Source organism: Cetorhinus maximus, chromosome 18 (assembly GCF_964194155.1).
Source record: "Cetorhinus maximus chromosome 18, sCetMax3.hap1.1, whole genome shotgun sequence".
NCBI classification, from domain to species: domain Eukaryota; kingdom Metazoa; phylum Chordata; class Chondrichthyes; order Lamniformes; family Cetorhinidae; genus Cetorhinus; species Cetorhinus maximus.
This window is the reverse complement of record NC_135896.1, coordinates 69,473,011-69,493,786: the sequence shown is the minus strand read 5'-3', so window position 1 is coordinate 69,493,786 and position 20,776 is coordinate 69,473,011. Positions and strand designations below refer to the sequence as shown.

General features: G+C 41.6%; 1 protein-coding gene across 2 annotated transcripts in view; it reads left to right on the top strand.

Annotated features, from left to right (window-relative positions):
• scfd1 (sec1 family domain containing 1) overlaps window positions 1-20,776 on the top strand; it is a 222,859-nt gene that overhangs the window by 84,084 nt on the left and 117,999 nt on the right. For both annotated transcript variants that reach the window (XM_078562864.1, XM_078562863.1), the window contains exons 13-14: window positions 3,118-3,191; window positions 14,738-14,819. In XM_078562864.1, the coding sequence (XP_078418990.1) occupies window positions 3,118-3,191; window positions 14,738-14,819 (156 nt within the window). The remainder of the gene's footprint in view (window positions 1-3,117; window positions 3,192-14,737; window positions 14,820-20,776) is intronic.

Sequence of the window (20,776 nt, the reverse complement as noted above, 5' to 3'; positions counted from 1 at the left end):
TTTGCATCAACTAGGGAGAAAGCCAGCAAGAGGTAGGTTGTCATCTGTGTTTGTAGGGTGTTGTATTTTCTAGTATAAACTGTGGGACCTCAGACAAGTGCATGGTTTTTATTTTTGAGGCCCTGTAGCAATGGGAGTGCTTCATTAGCTGTCAGCTGCTGGTGTTCTTTGAGGAGAATGTTTTCCCTGCACACTTCAGGAGATTCAATATGTGCTATCACAGGAAGCCACTCAAGCTGTGTTAGTCTTAACATCCCAGAAATAATCCTCATGGCTTCCCAGAGGTGGATATCAACTTCAGGAGCCAGGTTGGATAGACCAGGGCGAGTCATGCAGGTGGTACCCGCCAGTTTCCATATGAGATTCATTCTCATCTTGATCTTGGCTCCGGTGTTCTGAGGTGTTGCCAGTAGGTCAATGTACGGTCAAGATATTTTGGGATTGGGTCATGAGTGAGTGGTCGGCCACAGAACTGGACGTGAAGTTCTTTCCTGGCCTTCGGGTTGTTGAACTGGAAGGCTGAGACAGCAGTCTTGGCAGTGTTTGGTTGAGGTCTCCATTTTCTAGTAGTAGGCTTCCAAAATATACACATCTTCAGTGAGCGTTCTTAATGTCCTAAGGTTCTTTATTCTAGAAAGCCAGGATTTCTCAAACTGGCAGCCACCAAATTTGTTCCCCAAGGCTTCAGAAAAACTTTTGTCCCCTGCTGGATCCTAGAAAGTGAAAGGGTCTTGGAAGAATACAGGGAAAATGAAGACCCTGATGTGACAACAGAATTTCTCAAGTCCCTTGATGAAAGATGCCTCATAAGATGGCGGGAAACAGCTGAAAAGATTGACTTCATGCACTTGAGCCAAAAGGTGTGGAAACTCCTACGCCACCTGGGAGCAGCCGAGCAATAACCACCCCAGCAACCCAGAATCAATGCTGATGCCATCGCTTCACAAGCTCCTCGAGCATGAATTCCCTTTCACAAAGCCAGACTTTGTCTGATCGTGCTAAATGATTTGTTAAGACTTAATAAATAGATTCCAGCATCTCCTCTACAACTGATGTCAGGCTAATTAGCCTGTAGTTCCCTGTTTTCCCACTCCCTCCTTTCTGGAATAACAGAATTATTCTCCTGTGAGGACAGACATAAAATATTTGTTCATTAAAGCTTGATTGGCACTTCAATTTACACTTACTCTGAGTGTATCCACCCTCAATAAGATTTCTACTGATGTAAGAAAACATCTGTCTCCTAACCTGCATAAGGCTTTTTGTACATTACCTTTGTAAGTTTAAGGTAAAGTACATTGGAGGGGGGAACAGCAAATTTGAATTTTACTTTGCTTATTAAGAAAGTGTCACTTGTATTTTTTCTTAAATATATGATCAAAAATCATCTCATTTTAAGGTGCTACACTCCCCATAGAAATCTAGAACTGTTAATAAGAGTTGAACTTCCAGTTGATAGCTGAAAGAATAACACAAGATTTCATATTTTAAAACTTTCACTGTAACAAATGACAAAAAAAAAACCCTTTTTGTAAGCAACTTATAATTTAAACTGCAGTACCTATCACACATTGCACTCTCCACTGAATTATAGTTCTTTTAGTGATCAGTTCGCAGTGCCCCCTGCTTCCAATGGGCTTCCATATCCCCATTTCACCGAGTAGTAACTTTGAGTGACCGTCTCCAGGCGCATTCCTCGGTTTTAAGACAGCTTCTTAAATCCACTAGCAGTAAAGCTTGTTCCAGTGATTCTTCTCCCAGCATTACCAGAGCAAATCTCCTGGAATCCTTAGAAGGCTGCAGGATGTGTCTCTTTGTGTTGAGACTGTCTCCCTTTCGCATCCAGCTGTGGTAGCTCATAAATTCAAGCAGCCCTTTCTCTCTGCTGACCATACAGAACTACTGTCTGTCTGCAATATCCACTGATTTGTAGGGAAGCCTGTAACCTGATTCAAAAATGGCTTCCTCAGCCCAATTCGCCATGGCAATGTACAACATATATCTAGGTAGAAATGCTAATTAGCTATCCTTGACCCTAACTCCCTTTCATCTTAGAAGTAAGTAGACAGTTTTCTGCACAGCTGTTTACAACCTGGTGCCTTTAACACCTTTCTGGGACTTTGGGAATCTCAGGCCAAAATTTTCCAGCCCCTCATGCCAACTGGATATTTCAGGCCTGCCGATGTGAAAGGAGATTTCAGTGGCTCATCTGCCCTGCCGCAGAGGAACCTGCTTCAGGGGGCTGGAAGATTCCGGCCTCAGAGTCTACTCATTGCAAACCCAGAGACTGCTGCCATTGCCTCCAAGCACAAATACTTTGCACTTCCTTCTCAGTAAAATAATCTAAGCCTTCCTTTGATCTCCAACAATCAAACCACCCAGGCTTACTGTCAGGTAGACTTCAGAACAGGTCATGTGACCCCCTCCATTTACCCTAAATTTAAAGCTACAGTCCCAAAATATAGTAATCATAAAAACTTGCATATACATTCCCTTGCTGAAAGGTGCAAAAATCTCTGTCTGGACTTGACTAGAAAACTCTTGAATCCAACCTCTCATTGCCACTATCTTTTGCTCCAACTACATGAAAGTAAATGTGCGTTGGAATTGAGGAGAAAAGAAACCATTCTGCAAATAAGATATAGAACAACTGGACTACAATCCCCTTCTTTATAAAACTCATACATAGTATGTAAATGATTGAGAACTTAAGGAACTCAACCTGACAACATATGATCTATGGACTTTAATACAAAATGTAGAGTGCAACAGACCTTTCATTTTTATTTTGTAAATTAAGGAGACCTGCATTTTGTAACATATTGTAATTATTTATGTACTGAAATGTTCTGAACTTTGCTTTTAAATAATTTATTATTTTATACTTTATTTTAATTTTAATGATTGCCTAAAACTATGTTATGAATTATGATTACTTGTTTTATTTGTATTGTCATCACAATTCGGCACATGTCACCATGATGATTTTTCAATAAAACAATTATCTATCTAATCTCACAATTGGAAGTTCATTGGAGACTGTGTAAGGCATTTCCTGAGCTTCTATAATAGATCGAAATCCAGATTCTGACCATATCTGTGATTGTTGTTTCACAGGGACTGGAAGGAGAGGATGACGGCGCTATTAGCATGCTTTCTGATAATACTGCCAAACTTACGTCAGCAGTCAGGTGGGTATTCATATGAAAAGCCATTGTATGCATAATCTGTATATTTCCAAGTTAGCATTTGTAGACTGCTTTTTTAGAAATAGTGCGGAGATTGTTTATTGTTAAAAATAGCCATAGACCACATCATAGATTTCAGTTTCAAGATAGATAGCATGGGGCCCAGTGATGTTGGACCAAATTGTAACAAATTGAACCCTTTGGCTCCAGATTTCTTATATGGCCAATCCGAAATTTCAGCTCTGCTGTTTCCCATGTGTTACGATCTCCGTAGAGATTTGATCTTCTAGCTACGAGCTGAAAGAATAAATACAACAAGATTTTCACATTTTAAGGTGTTTTACTGTAACAACTGTCAAAAAACACTCTGAGCACTATTTTTGTAGGCAACTTTTAAACTACAGAAAGGAACTTTCTTATATACTTATCACAATTCTCCCGGTTTGTCTTGGCTTCCTAATTCGTCTACTTTATGGATTAGTTGTAGATCTGCAAGCTTTTTGGCTTAATAGTGAACACTCTTGCTTATGGATCACATACAAACGTTCTGTGATTCCCCTTCCTTTGTACTGAAGTGTAGCAGTCAACTATCCCTTGAACTTCAGTTGAATGCCTCCTGGCTGGAGGAAGTCTTGCTTTAGCCACTGTTCTGTGTCTGAAAGAACTGAAGTTCCCCCACTGTCTAATTTGAGGTTTGTTTTATGTCCGTTGACCATAATGCCTGCGCTCCAATAGTTCCCATTAGATCCTGTAATTTCTCCCAGGAATGGCACTTCACTGTCTTTTATGCCTTCAAATTCTTCACTGTCTTTTATGTCTTCAACATTAGTTAGGCCACATCTGGAGTACTTTGTGCAGTTCTGGTCACCACACTATAGGAAGGGTGTGATTGCATGAGAGAGAGTGCAGAGGAGATTCAAAGGATGTTGCCTGGGCTGGACCATTTCAGCTATGAAGAGAGACTGGGGTTGTTTTCCTTAGAGCAGAGAAGGCTGAGGGGGGATCTGATTGGGGTGTACAAAATTATGAGTGGCATAGATAAGAAGAAACTTTTCAACTTATTGGAGGGGTCAATAACCAATAACATAGATTTAAGGTAAACGGCAGGAGGTTTAGAGGGGATTTGAGGAAAGTTTTTTTCACTCAGAGGGTGGGGGGTATCTGGAATTCTCTGCCTGAAAGGGTGGTAGAGGCCAGAACCCTCGCAACATTTAAGAAGTATTTAGATGAACGCTTGAAATGCCAAAGCATACAAGGCTATGGGCCAAATGCTGGAAAATGGGATTAGAGTAGGTAAGGGCTTGATGACTGGCGCGGACACGAAGGGCCTCTTTCCCTGCTGTAAAACTAAGACTCTATGACTAAATTCTTGAATTCTACTTGCTTTAATTGGTTTCTCCTTGATTCATGAGCTAGGAGCTTTTTGCTGCAGCATACATCTTTTAAATGCCCTCTCCTCATTCAAGAATGGCACTCTGCATTTTTGGGGAAACATTCTTCTTGCTGATACAGCCTTTTCCTGTCACAACAAGGACACTGAGTCATGGTGGCTATCTTTCACTCTTTCCATTTTTGAGTAGGAGCACTGCTACTTTTGTGTCCTGCAAACTGCACCGTGTCAGTTGTTTTACTCCGCAAAAGCTCCGTCACCTTGAATAAATACATGATTTTGCTTTCTCATTTCTGCCTGCACAGCCTTTGATAGTGTTAAATCCTCCCTCAACTGTAGAAAATTTGATAAAGCTTCCACTAAGACTCCTACAACAGTGCGATCCCAAATTAATCCACCTTCAGGGCTTCATTTTTGCAGTTCTCAACTAGTCGATGTAAATCGTTAATGAAGGAATCTACACCATCTACTGGCCTTTGAGTATGTTAATGAACTTCGTCCTTTCTATGATTGTGTTCCTTTTAAGGGTGAAATATGTAGCAAAAACTTTTAAAACATCTTTGTATATGCTATTCCTTTATTTATGCCCTGTCTGACCATCACGTAGCCTATACTATTGCTTATAGTGTAGAGAAGGATACTAACCTGTTCCTTACCTGGTTTCTCTACTAATCCTGAAGCGGTTCTATACCTGGCGAACTTACGTTGGCAGTTCTACTGCTTCTCTGTTTGATCTGGGTCTTCCAAGTATTCAAAGCACTCTGGTAAGGCTAAGATTTTCTCCTTGGCTTTTCTTCACTCTAGCCTTCAAGTTCTTTTGGTGTTTGGTCCCATGTTGTCCTTTACTTGTAGTTGTTTAGCTTGCTGCTTTTTCAGTCTTGGGATTTTTACTCGGTGCTTTTTTCATTGTCTTTACCACTGTCACCATCTATTATCATCGTTGTGAATCTTACCTGAGGTTGTCCTTGGTTAGGATTAATAAAGACTGCTGGAGGCAAAGTTGTTGGTAAACTTTAACTTTTAATAAACATTCTTCTATCTACAGGATAAGGCTTCACATAGAACTACCTCTCAGCATACTCTGTTGCCATGTGACCTTACATCACTGATGATGTAGACTGTCTATTTGCATTAACCCTTTACACTACAACCTTCTCTAGGCACTTTACTTAGTTTTCAGAGGGTTTCTTAAATCCACCACCAGCAGTAAAGCCTGTTCTGTTGGCTCTTCTTTCTCCTGGCCATGCCAGGACAAATCTCTTGTAATCCTTAGAAGGCTGTAGTATTCATCTCTTTGACTAGAGACCATCTCCCTCCCACACCCAATTGTGGTAGCCCACAAAATCGAGCAACCTCTGCTTACCATACAGAACTGCTGTGATATTTATTGAATTATAGGGAAGCCTGTAACCTGATCTCAAAAATGGTTTCTTCTGCCCACTTTCCCCATGGCAATGTGAAACACATCAATCATGCATCCAGGTAGAAATGCTGAATGGTTTACAGTACATATGTTTACAACCCGAAACCTTCAACACCTTTCCGGGACTTTGGGAGACTCAGAGTATACCCATTGTCAACTTCATTGCCTCCAAGTATAAATGGCTTGCACCTTCTTGCCAGTGGGACAATCTAAGCCTTCATTTGAAGTGTATCAATTAAACCATCCAGGCTTACTGTTAGGCAGACTTCAGAATAGGTCACATGATCCCCTTCATTTACCTTAAATTTAAAGATGCAGTCCCAAAACATCATAATCTTTTAAATTGTAACACATGGGACTTAGTATGAAGACATACAGTCATGTTAGGAGGGAAACCCAAGTCAAGAATCTTCATGCTGGCAATAAAATATAAGCCCAATGTACTTAGCATCTCATCATAGGACAACTTCCTCATTCCAGGTACTAATTTAATGAACCTTTTCTGTGCTGCTCCAGTGTAAGTATTACCCTTCCTCAAATATGGAGACCAAAACTGCACATAGTATTCCAGGTATGGCCTCTTCAAAGCCTGGACAATTGTAGTAAGACCTCCTTATTCTTGTACTCCAATCTTCTTGCAACAAAGGCCATTTGCCTTCCTAATTGCTAAATGCAAACATTGTGTTCCTTATATGAGTACACCTAAGTCATAGAGTCATTATGGCACGGGAGGCTCTTCAGCCCATCGTGTCCATGCCAAAATATATCCTTTATGAATTGTACATAAATTGCCGTGATGCTGAAGAAAAGTATGTGAATGGCCTACTTGCCAAATGACAGTAGAGCATTTTTTGGTAGCTGTAGCAATTTGAGAATTAGATGCTACTGAAGTAAGTTTCATTGTGGATTTATCAGTTTGGTAGGAAGAACGTGGAGAAACAATATAAAATAAAAGGTACATCTCCAAAGATGGTTCAGATGCAGAGGGACCTAGGTGTATTTGTGCATAAATCATTGAAAGCCATTGAACAGGCTGAGAGCGCGGTTAATAAAGCATACAGTATTCTCGGCTTTATTTACAGGGGGATAGAGTACAATAAGCAAGGAGGTTAAGTTGAATTTATATAAGCCACTAGTTTGGCCTCAGCTGGAGTATTGTGTCCAGTTCTGGGCACCATACTTTAGGAAAGATGTGTCGGCATTGAAGAAAGTGGAGAAAAACTTCATGAGAATGGTTCCAGAGATGAGGAACTTGAGTTAAGAAGATAGACTGGAGAAGTTGAGATTGTTTTCCTCGGAGGAGAGAAGGTTGAGAGGAGATTTGATAAAAGGATGCAAAATCAAGGGCAGAATTTTCTGCCTGTTGGGTGGGCGGACCCGACCCAATCTCTGGCGGGCAGGGAGCTGATCCCCGCCGCCATTTTAAGTGGGCGGGCCAATTAAGGCCCGCCCGGTGGGAAGTGCTATGCTAAGTGCTGCCTCAGGGAGATCGCTGACAGTTTTATAAACTTTAAAAATAGAAAAATAAAAAAATCCTTAACATGTCCCCTTCAAGTGACAATGTCACATGAGATGGGACATGTTAATAAATTTCACTGAAACTTTAATAAACTTTTAAAAACCCTACATGAAACCTCATCCTGTCGGTGGATGAGGTTTCCTGTTTTTTCAGAAGCCTGCCGGGGCTCCTGGCCTGCCCGCCAGCCGTAAGGTTGGACGGGCAGGTCCTTTAATTGTTTTAATTATCCTGTCAATGGCCTAAATTGGCCATTGACAGGTCGGCGGGCGGACAGCTGATCTTGCTGTGCCCCCGCCTTCCTGAATATTTAAATGGGGCGTGGTGACATCAGGGTTCCCCCCAACGTCATCCCACATCATTTTCGCGTCGGCGAGCGGACCCTGCCCCCTGTTCACCGATGGAAAAGTTTAGTCCCAAGAGTGGTTTGGACAGGGTAGATAAGGCGAAACTGTTCCCACTTGTGAAAGGATCAAGAACGAGAAGGCACAGATTTAAAGTAATTGACAAAAGAAGGCGACATGAGGCAAAACTTTTTCACATAGTGAATGGTTAAGATCTGGAATGCGCTGCTTGAGAGTGTGATGGAGGTAGGTTCAATCAAGGCATTCAAAAGACAATTAGATTGTTAATCTGGAAAGGAAGAATTTGCATGGCTAAAGACAGAAGGCGGGGAAGTGGCACTCGGTAAGTTGTTCATTCGAAGAGCCGGCACAGACATGATGGGCTGAAGTCTTTCTAAACGTCAACATTAGCAAATTTCACGCTTTTGGAAAAATATTCTGCTTTTCTATTCTTACTACCAATATTCTTACTACCAAAGTGAATAACCTCACACTTCCCCACATTGTACTTCATCTGCCAACTTGTTGTTCATTCACTTAACCTTGTCGGTAACTCTTTGTTACCTCTTTGTGCCCTCCTCACAGCTTACATTCCCTCCAACCTTTGTATCGTCTGGTTGTCCCTTGTTCAAAATCATTAATATAGTTTGTGAATAGTTATGCTGCAAGCACTGATCCTTGCAGCACATGGGTGGCTTAGCTGGTAGCACCACCCTTTGTTTTGGGAGGTCCCAGGTTCAAGACCTGCTCCAGAACTTGGCTGGCACGGAGTGGCATTCATCTGGATTAAATTTTTCATCAAAGTGATGGAAGATGTTTCCAAAGGCACATTGATGGAAGGTGTCATCAACAGCTCTATCAAGCAATGATTTGCTCACTGATGCTGAGTTTGGGTTCCACCAGGGTCACTCAGCTCCTGACTTCATTACATCCTTGGTCCAAACATGAACAAAAGAGTTGAACTCAAGAGGTAAGGTGAGAATGACTGCCCTTGACATCAATGCAGCATTTGACCGAGTGTGCAACAAAGAGCCCTAGCAGAACTGAAGTCGATGGGAATCAGGGGGAAAACTCTCCACCTTTGGAGTCATACCTAGCATAAAGGAAGAGGGCTATGGTTGTTAGAGGTCAACCATCTCAGTCCATAGACATCACTGCAGGAGCTCCTCAAGGTAATGAACTAGGCTCAACCATCCACAGCTGCATCATCAATGACCTTCCCTCCATTGTAAGGAATATATCTTTTTATTTCTGTTGGACTGTGGATTAGAATTACAATGGCTGCAGTTTAAAGGACATGTCCACTGGAACAGGATGAGAGATGTATACAATGTTGCAGTCTTGGAACAGTGTGTGCCATGAAAGACAGAATGGTGCCAGAAAGGAGTCCTGGACCAAAGGAGCTGCCTGACAACAGCATTTTAATTGGCTCCTGACCAGGTGACCAGGGTTTTGTGTGGTAACAGTGCAGCAGAAAGCTCCTGGCCTGCAAAGAGAAAACATCTAAAATCTCTCTTCCTTCTATCTCTATAACCTGCTTTCTCTCTGAGGAAACTCCTGTAAAAAGAAAAAAGGGAAAACCACTGTTAGAGACATTGGAAAGCAAGTTCTCAACCAGTGAACTAGATACTGAAAGTGCTGGAAGACCGCCTCGTGTCATCAACAAGAACTGAAAGGAATTTGGAAGATATCAATCAAAATCAACCCATCGAATCTTGTACTCTGGAATTGGTCCTATTGAACTGTTTTATCGCACCCTTAAAATCCATGTTTTTGTATGTCTTATGTGTCTTGAATGTATGTGTATAGGGATTTAAGAAGGGGAAGAGTTTAAGTTATAGAGTTAGAAATTAGCAATTCATATTTCTTTCTTTTGCCACTGGTTAACGAGAGTTTGTTCAATAAACAGTTATTTACTTATTAAGTTTACAAACCTGGTGCTCGTATTCTGTTAACCTAAATTAAACAGTTAGATAAAATTGGGGCAATCTGGTGGTTTGGTCAAACTTTTCACATTTGTCGCAGCTTGGGGAACAATGGGGCTTGATATTACAGCGCACTATCCCCAGTGAGTCGTGACACCATCATAAGATCAGAAGTGGGGATGGGATGTTCACTGATGATTGCACCATGTTCAGTACCATTTGCAGCTCCTCAGATACTGAAGCAGTCCTTGTCCATATACAGCAAGACCTGGACAACATTCAGGCTTGGATTGATAAGTGCCTAGTAACATTCGCTCCACACAAGTGCCAGGCAATGACCATCTCCAATAAAGGCGAATCTAACCACCTTCCCTTGACATTCAATGGCATTACTATCGCTGAAACCCTCACTGTCAACACCCTGGGGGTTACTGTTGACAAAAATACTGAACTAGACCAGCCATATAAACACTGGCTACAAGAGCAGGTCAGAGGCTGGAAATTCTGTGGTGAATAATTCACCTCCTGACCCTCCAAAACATGTCCACCATCTACAAGATACAAGTCAGGAGCCTGATGGAACACCTTGTACTTGCCTCGATGACTGCAGCTCCAACAATACTCAAGAAGCTCAACACCGTCCAGGACAAAGCAAAGCACTTGATTGACACTCCATCCATAACCTTAAACCACCATTTCCTCCACACACAGTGGCAGCAGTGTGCACCATCTGCAAGATGCACAGCAACAACTCTCCAAGATTCTTTCAACAGCACCTTCCAATCCACACACCAGCCTAATTTGGAATTATATCACTATTCCTTCACTGTCAGTGGGTGAAAACTCCCTATCTAACAGCACTGAGGGTGTACCTATACCACATGGACTGCAGCGATTCAAGAAGGCAGCTCACCACCACCTTCTCAAGGGCAATAAGGGATGGGCAGCAAATGCTGGCCTGGCCAGTGAAGCCCACATACTGTGAAAGGATAAAAAGAAATTTCACTAGTCATAGCCTGCCAATTTATTCCTGCTCCCTGCTGTTAACCAATCTCAATTCATGCTAAAATATTACCCCCAATTCAATGAGCTGGGTGTGGCATTTTCTTTTATAACTTTTCTGTGAAAAACCTTGGGATGTTGTGTTACGTTAAAGGCACCAAATAAATCAACCTGTTTCATCGGTGATCTTTTCCATTATTAATACTTTTCAAAAGACACAAACCAGTGGAAAATATTGCTTTACGAAATTATGGGCAGTAACTTCCAGTGGAGTGGCAATTGAGTCGGATAGCCACTGTGCTCGAAAGTTCTTAACTCAAAATCCAAGCAATCCGATCTCTCCTGACCTTCGACTCAAGCTGGGCAAGATCTTTGCTGTGCAGCGCGTACCCTGGGCCAAGCGTCGAGGACTGTAGAGTCACAGTTAAGTAAGCCACGCCCCCTTTTTTATAGCCAGTTTTAGAGGTTGTAGTGAGGGGGGGAGATCAGGCTGGGCCTTAGGGAGGGATCCTGGGTGGGGGCGTGGTTTGAGGTGGGAGGGTGTGTTGGGTTGGACCTGGCAGCGGGCAGAGGGGGGTCAAGTGGTTGGCAGTCAGGTCTGGTGCTGTTGGAGGGGTGGGGGGAATCTCTTGGATTGAGGAGTTCCTGTCGGGGGTGTATTACCTCAGGAGTGGGGGCTGTGCCATGGTAGGGGTTAGTTGTGGGTGGGTGGGTGGGTGGGGGAGGGGTTCATGGGGGGTGGAGGTGGAGGGGACACCCTGGAGGTTCCGGGGTGTGAGGGAAGCCCCGTGTGGTGCTGGTCTGGGTCTGTACAATAGTTATCCAGAAGCTAGAAGTAGTTTTAATTCGTCTATCTTTTTCTGGGCAACTATTGATGTAACACAGCCAGAACCATCTGAATTTTGCGATTTAAATCACATTTTCGGATGGTTCCCCGTGCAGGGCAATTGCCGGTGGGAAGTTTGCACTTCCCAGGTAATTGGTGTGCAAACCTTCTCTGGGAACTTCTGGGGGAGGGGGTCCCCAGTGCATCTTTGGAGTACTGCCCAAGTACAACGCACTGAAGCTCAGAAGTTAAAGCACAATATCACAGGTATTCTGAATTGCCTCAATTAGTTATGAATATGAATTGTTTCTAATGACAGTTTTTCTCGGTGCTTCATTTGCGATTCTCTTGCCAGCCAGAAAAATTAATATGCAACATTTTTGATCTATTACATACTTAGCTTAAAAAACTTGTTCCTCAGTCCCAACATCTCTGCCAGAATTTGACCTAGGCCCTTCCTTTTTACCAGGAACTGATGAGTGCTTGGCAACAATCAAAATTTTGTTTTCATTTGATTAATATGCATATGCAAATTAAAGTCCATTTTAAATCTGCATCCCTACTTCTATAATGAAGCAACATGAGGAATGTTTACCATGGTTATGAAGAAATGATCTGAAAATAAGTGTTTCAACTATTTTTGGCAGCAATCTCATCTCACCTCTTGGTGCAGGAGTGTATGGATGGTAGATATCTGAAAATTTTAATCAAGATATTAAATAATGCAATAACTTGGATTTAGTAATGTAAATTTCCAGGTGACATCAATGAATTATTGAAAATCACAACCAAATGGGAAATGTAGAGCAGAAAAAACTTAACTAGCAGCCATGATTGTCCAACAACTTGATCATTCTGTGCATCTGTAATCTATTAAAGGTTTATGTCTGCACACATTTATGCCCTACAAAACCTTGGGCAGAATCTTCAGCTCGCCGAGGCGTAAAATGACATGCGGTGATGTCAGGCGTGTGTCCCGACGTCACCTCGCGTCATTCAGATTTTCAGTTCGGCGGGCACGTATCCGAGTTGGCTGCATGCCAGCCGAACTGTCAAAGGCCTATTAAGGCCAGTTAACTATCAATTAAAACAATAAACTGAGCTGCCCATCCAACCTTAAGATTGGCAGGCAGGCGAAGAGCCCAGGCGGCCTTCGTGTTTTTCATGGAACCTCATCCACGGGCAGGATGAAGTTTCATGAAGGTTTTTAAAGGTTTGAAAAAATTGAAGTTCATAGGCATGTCCCAGCTCATGTGATAGTTTCACATGAGGGGACGTGTCCACAATTTTTTTTTTTCCTTTATTAACATTTTTTAAACTTAAATTAATCTCCCTGAAGCAGCTCTGTGCCTCAGGGAGATTTCTGCGCTCTTTCATGAGCATGCGCGAAAGAGCACAGGCCCCGGCTCAGACAACACCCCCACTGCCCCCCCCCCCCCCCCCCCCCCCACCCCGCCACCCCCCGGCACCACCACCCCGGCCCACACAGGTAGTGCTCAATGCTTCCAGGCACGCGTCACAGTGGGCGGGCCTTAATTGGCCCACCCACGTAAAATGGTGGCACCCAGCCGATCGTGGGCGGCGATCGGCTGCACGCATGCCCGTGCCCACTCCCGCACAATCCCCCTCCAACAGGAAGAAAATTCTCCCCCTTATTTTGTTTGTCCCTGTTTTCTCAGCTTTTTTAATGATAGGGATCATCCATGCAAACTGGTATTGTCGCAGTGCTGTCACACCAGTTGTAAGGCTATAACACCTCAGCCCTAACTACAAAGAAACACCTATGAGCCAATGCTATTTCTCTGCTTCCTAAATTTCCTAGTTCTGCTACTTAACTATAGACAATATAAAACCAGTATTGATATTAATTTAAAGATGATGTATAATTTTAAAATGGGGACTGAATTATGCCTTGCACCCCCTGCTCCATTTATTCTTCATCCTCTAATCCCACTTCTTCAGAAGACTACACTTAGATCTTAACTGCCTGAGGAATTATCCAGTGTTTATCTTTTTAAATAAACTCTACCCTTTGTTTCATTGACATTTCCCCAATCCTTATGAATAGCACAATCTATTAAGAATAAAATTTCACTGACACAACTTAATTTCAGGCCATTTTGCATACTTGCAGGAAAATCTGCCTTTCAAACTACCAGTAGGAACAACCTGGTTTTATTGTTATTTATTGCTCTCACAACAGTGATTGCTGAATTGTTAGTTTTTTAAAATTGTTCGTTCATGGGATGTGGGCACCGCTGGCTAGGCCAGCATTTATTGTCCATCCCTATTTGCACTCGAAAAGATGGTGCTTTCTTGAACTCCTGCAATCCATGCGTTGTAGGAACACCTACAGTGCTGTTAGGGAGGGTTATACTGGGTGTTCATATACTGGGTATGTGATATTGTTGTAGCTTTGAAAAATCATGCTACTGTAACCACTTGCATGCTCTCACTCATTGGGGAGCAGTGGTTCTTCCTATAGATTATATCTTAGAAAAGCTATTTATTGCACAAAGTTTGGCTCCAAGCATTCTACCTGTTCCTGCACATGATCAAGTTGTTTATATAACAGTTACTGTACTGCAAAAGCTAATTCAAAATGTGCATTTGATAGTCTTAAGAGACATTTCTGAAACAAGATAAAGCATTACATAACTGAAAGGCTTTCTTATATTTTTCTTTCTCTCTCTCTCTCTCTTTCTCTCTCCACCCTCCCCTCAGCAACCTACAACTCCATACACATTTTATTGTGAAATAAATAAATTATTTCATAGACACCTGAGAGATGTGTGATAACCATCATCTCTACATAACCAGATAGGTTGGAAGTAGCAACCCATGAATGGATTATGGTCAGCCTTTCGTTGTTTTGAATTTTGTTTGTATTATTTTAATAAGAATTAGTGTTTTTTGTTTAAATGATATAAACTGCATCTTGTCTCCTTTCAGAAGTGCATTGTTACTATATTAAAATTCCATTAAGAAGAATTTGAAGTTAACTATCCCATAAATGCAACATATGAGTTGCTGTTGAGCTGCTTTTTATTTTTTTTGATGGAAATTTGTCTTTTTTAGAAAGTGCAATGTACTCTACTAATTTAATATCTGTCTTACTTAAAGCTCTCTCCCTGAATTGCTTCAGAAAAAAAGACTCATTGATCTTCATACAAATGTGGCAACAGCTGTTTTGGAGCACATTAAGGTATAATCCTTATTGCATTTTCACTTTATGATGATTTCACCATCAAATTCTTTTACGTCGAATAATTAAATTTCTAATTCTGTCCCTGCTTGAAATGTTTCATCAGTCAGCACTTTGTGTAACCAGAATGGTCACCATCTCTATACCTCTCCATCTGAATGAGCCAAAGAATAGATTCTCCATAATTGTTCCACTGTAAAAGTTGTTTCGATATTCAAATCTTTTTAATAGATATGTAGTGTCCTCTGGTGTATAAAATTCTCAAATTCAAAAAGAAGTAGATTGTGTTCCAATTTAAGGACAACTGTGGCTACAGTTTTATGGAGAATTGACCAGGGTGGCTTACAACATTGTCTTTTCATCCCAAGTCCTGGTTTTGAATCCAGTTCAGGCTACTGAAATAGAAGTCTTCCTCCTCCCATGGCCATCATAGCTCCATGTGAAATAAAGTAGGGCAACCTTAATTTGATTTTTTTTCTCTGTCTTTGTATAAATTTATTGTACCAAATGGCCCATAATTCAGAACTAAATTGGCAATCTCACCTCAAGAGGCTAGATGACCAAATGGGGTTGTCATATTGGTGCAGAAAATTCAGTTTAAGGCACTGTGTTGGTCCTGAATACAGGGAACTTTATTAGTTCATATTGTAACTGACATTGGCTGACTTAATGCTGATATTAGGTGCAAAATGTAGGAAATGCTTCATTCCCAATACTCTTATCTCCATCTTCGCCACAGGAAAACTAATAGAATTGATAAATGAATGATTTAAATGAAATAATTACTGTTATTTGTTATTGCTGGTTTCATAATAACTGACATTTTTCCACATTCTTTGAATTCTGCTAATACAAAGGAAATTTTGTTTTCATTTTGTGCTTATCATATCAGAGCCAAAGTTGATCAACTTGGACATAATTGTTTTGAGCTTACTTCATGGTGATGTATAGTTCCTGAATGATTAATACGGCTTAATACTGTGGACATTTTCCCCTCGTGTTGTCTACTGAGCAACTTGCATTGTCTTCAATCTAAGCTGTTGAAACTTCCATGGCCACTGCCATGATCTGTAATCCACTGATATATGTACCTTCTAGCAAGCGTAAGTGAGCCACATTGCGAGCTTGACTGATGACCTTAAATTGGTTGTTAGTGTAATTCTTTGCACACTTGGGATTGTTCAGTCGGTGCTGTCCAATTGTGGCAGTTTCCTGTTAGTGGAGAATACAATTTGTGTTGTTACTACATAGTAGCAGTGTGAATGGCTAGCTTCACCTGAAACACATGATTTTCTTCCCTGTCCTCCGACTGAATGGTATTTGTCAATTCCATTTGTCACTAATGGCCAAGCTAGAAATCACCAAATCTCATCAGCTGATATGAGCAAGTACTGTAACTTTTCAATGGAACTACAGGATAATTCCTGTAAAATGATTAAGCAACTTCAGCCTTTGGAGCACAAACTGTCCCCAGGCATTGTCTTGGATCACTTACTAATCTTTGTGTCAAAAGGAACCAAGAAATAAATCATATTTTTTTGGATTTTGGCAGCTAATTTGACATAAAGGATTTGGAAACGTTTTTTGGAAATCTGTTGTGACTGTTGTATTGTAAATAAAACCTATCCATTTTTCTGAAGATATTCTAAGCAGCTAGCAACAACAACAACTTGGTATTTATATGGCACATTCAAACTAGTAAACATTCCAAGACACCACAGGAGTGTTATCAAACAAAATTTGACACTAAGGCAATATTGGGGTAGGTGGCCAAAAGGAGGAAAGAAAGGTAGAGAGGCAGAGAAGTTTAAGGAGGGAATTCCAGACTTTAGGGCCTTGGTAGCTGAAGGCACAGCCGCCAATGGTGAAGCAATTAAAATCTAACAAGCTCCCTTTCCTTGATGCCCTAGTTGAGAAATCCGCTAATGGGTTCTCTTCCACTGACTACTGTAAGCCTATGTTCGCTGGTCATAGAAACATAGAAACTAGGAGCAGGATTAGGCCATTCGGCCCTTCAAGCCTGCTCTGCCATTCATTATGATCATGGGATTTCTACAGCTCCACACGATATAAAATATGCATTATCAGCAGCCTCATAAATAGGGTCCGAGCCAGTTGCTCACTGTGCAAGCTTGCCAAAATAGGGCACATCAAAGCTACCCTGCCGGATAATAGCTACTCTGATCAGGTCGTTGCTCGCTATATACCCTGCAAGCTCATGAATACGCATAAGGCTGCCACTTTTGGTTGTGAAAAATGTCCTACCTACCTCAAATTACCCTGGAAGTGTAAGGTGACTCAAAATTTGAGCAACGGGTGAAACTAGCCATTTCACACTGCTCCTATGTAGTAGCAACACAAATTGTATTCTCCACTAACAGGAAACTGCCGCAATTGGACCACACTGACTGAACAATCCCGACTACGCCAAGAATTACACTAACAACCAATTTAAGGTTATCAGTCAAGCTCGCAATGTGGCTCACTCACGCTTGCTAGAAGGTATATATTCATATGCAGCTCCCTACCCTATGCAAACAGAATGAATATGTCCAAGCATTGCGCTTTTTTCAGTTAAATAAAAGCATGGGCGATAACGGTTCCCTGGTGCATTCCCCATGACAATGTCTCAACCAATTAGAGTTGACTTGCTGACCATTCAGCACCCTTTTCTCATGCAGTATAAATTGTTGCTCCCTTTGAAACTTGGCATTCTTGCATCTGTCCTGATGAGTGTAAGCCAAAGAGCTTCGACATGTCTTTTTTCAGTAATACTCAAAATAGAATATATTTAAGAAGCCTGAACTGGACATGTGCCTGATAACTTAGAGGATATTGTAATGCTGGAGGAGGTTACAGAGGTAGAGAGGATCAAGGCCATGGAGGGACTTGAAAACAAGAGTGAAAATTTTTAACTCAAGGTGTTGCCTAAATGGGAGCCAATTAGGCCAGTGCACAAAGGAGAACAGGGTTTCGTGCGAATTAGGCCACGGGCAGAAAAATTTTGGATCACCTCAAATTTACGGAGAGTAGAAGATGGGAGCCAGCCAAGAGTGAACTGGAGTAGTCAAGTCTAGAGGCAAAAAGGCATGGATTTGATCCTGAGATGAGCTTCCCAACCACACATCTGTTCGTCACCATGACTGCCTATCATACCTTTGTAACATCGCCCATCTCTACTCCTGCCTCAGCTCGTTTGCTGTTGCAATTCTTAGCTACATTATCTCTAGATTTGACCACTCCATTGCATTTTTTTGACCAGCCTTCCATGCTCTACCCTCTGTAAATTTGAGGTTGTTTAAAACTCCACTGTCTTGAGTCCTAACTGGCATTCACCATTGTGTTTGATGCGCCACCTGATAACTGATAACAGTGACACCTTGATTTTGAAATTATTATCCTTGTTTTCAAAGCCCCCCATTGCCCCTCATCTCCCTAACTCTATAATCTCTTCCAGCCTCACAAGCCCTCAAGGTATTATGCGTTCCTCTAATTTTGGCCCCTGTGCATCACTGATTTTAATTGCTCCACCATCAGTGGCTGTCTCTTCAGCCTCATAGGCTTAATGCTCTGGAATTCTCTCCCTAAGCCTTGTCCTCTCTTTTCTTATGGATGAAGGAAAGGAATCTGCTTTGTCCATGTTTTTTTTAATAGGCTGCACAATGCTCTCTTTCTAATAGATTAAAAATTAGCAAAGATAAGCTGAGGCTGGCAGAGTTGTTGTTACGGAGGTGAAAATTAGTGTTCTTAGCGATATGTTATAAAGTTATTACTTTGAAGACCTGGTTTCTAATTGTTAGGCCATAATGGAAAGAAAGAGTAATTGGTCAGCTAGGGATCACCCTTCTGTTTTGTTGAACTGTTGGTTCCTCGTTTATACAAGGAAAGGAATCAACTTTGTCCATGTTTTTTTTAATAGACTGCACAATGTTCTCTTCCTAATAGGTTAAAAATAGCGACTGGATAAAAGAAGGTTTTAATTTTGTTGTTGGGGAGGGGGAGGCTGAGCTTTGCGAGCAAGAGGAAAAAATTGAAATAAATAACTCAGTTCAATAATTGAAAAGGGGATAAAAAGCAATCTTCACAATTTTTCTGATGACTTCCCAAAGGCTTATTGATGTGACATTAAATCTTGTAGATTAGCGAGGGTGCATGGTCACATCCCTAATTTGTGCACAGTTGGATGATCTCAGCCAGGGCAAAGGTGGGAACATTACCATTGACCTCTGTTTCCTTGACTGGCTAGAAGAAAATTAAGCTGGGATTCCCCCTCTTTATTACTATCCATTGATCCTTACAGCAAGGTGTGGTTGTTTGGTGAGGAATGCAGAATTCCATTATTGAGATACTTTGTTCTTATTACCAGTCCGTGCTCCAAACTGCAAGAGCTACCAGTGCCTGCCCCTGAGTTGCTGTATGTAGCAAAGGAGTGACGATAGCTTCGGGAGGAGGCTCACCAGCTCTCTTGACTCCTCCATATCTCTAAATTGACAGACTGCTTGCTCGGCATCCAGTAGTGGATGAACAGAAATTTTCTCCCACCAAATATTAGGAAGACCAAAACCATCGTCATCAGTCCTTGCCACAAGCTCTGTTCCTCTCCCTGTCTGAAGCTGAAGCAAACTATTTGCAACCATAGCATCATATTTGATCCTGAGTTAAGCTTCCCAACCACACAGCTGTGCATCAACATGACTACCTATTTTCACCTCTGTAACACCACCCATCTCTACCCCTGCCTCAGCTCATTTGCTGTTGCAATTCCCAGCTACATTACCTCTAGATTTGACTGTTCCATTACATTTTTCTGGCCAGCCTTCCATGTTCTACCTTCTGTAAATTTGAGTTCATCTAAAACTCTACTGTCTGAGTCCTAACTGGCATTCACCCATGCTTGATGCAGCACCTATATGCTCAATGACACCTTGATTTTGAAGTTATTATCTTTGTTTTCAAATCCCTCCATTGTCTCTCATCTCCCTAACTCTATAATCACTTTCAGCCCCACAAGCCCTCAAGATATTATGCACTCCTCTAATTTTGGCCCCTGAGCATCACTGATTTTAATTGTTCCACCATTGGTGGTTGTCTCTTCAGCTTCCGAGGCTGAATGCTCTGGAATTCCCTCCTTAAACCTTGCCCTCTCTTTTCTCCTTTAAGATGGCCCTTAAAAGCTACCCTTTGAACCAAGCTTTTGGTCATCCGCCCTAAAATGTCATTGTGTCTTGATGTCAAATTTTGTTTTATAACATTCCTCCAAAATGCCTTGGGACAGTTTATCATGTTAAAGGTGGTAATGCAAGTTGTTGGAATTACTTTTGACTGCTTCTTCAACTTCTCTCAATCATTTGGATCCTGAGCTGTCTTTGGTGAGAAGTAAGGCCAACAAAATGCTGTTTGCGAGAAAATCTGTTAAATATCATATCCCAAAAAAAAAGCAACACCATCTGATATAGTTTAAAGACTTATGTGCAGCCAGGCTAAACACAATGGGTTCTCTGGGCTCCCTGATGAGCAGCTGTTTACTTATGTAAGCTGATCTATTCTTAGCCTTTTGGCAACACAGTATCATTCCTATACCTCAATAATCTCCATTTGCTTCTATCATTTTCTAGCATTTCTGAGTAGTGGGAGTCTTAAGTTCCACTGTTTGAATTTGAACCCCTCTACCGAACATGTGTTATGAGAAGAGATTGGGCTGGCTAGGCCTGTATTGACTGGAGTTTAGAAGAACGAGAGGAGATCTCATCGAAACGTATAAAGTTCTGATATGGATGGACAGACTGGATGCAAGGAGGACACTTCCTCTGGCTGAGGGGCCTAGAACAAGGGGTCACAGTCTCAGGATACGGGGTAGACCATATAGGAGTGAGATAAGGAGAAACTTCTTCACTCAGAGTGTGGCACCACAGAAGGCCAAGTGGAGACCAAGTTACTGAATATATTTAAGAAAATGG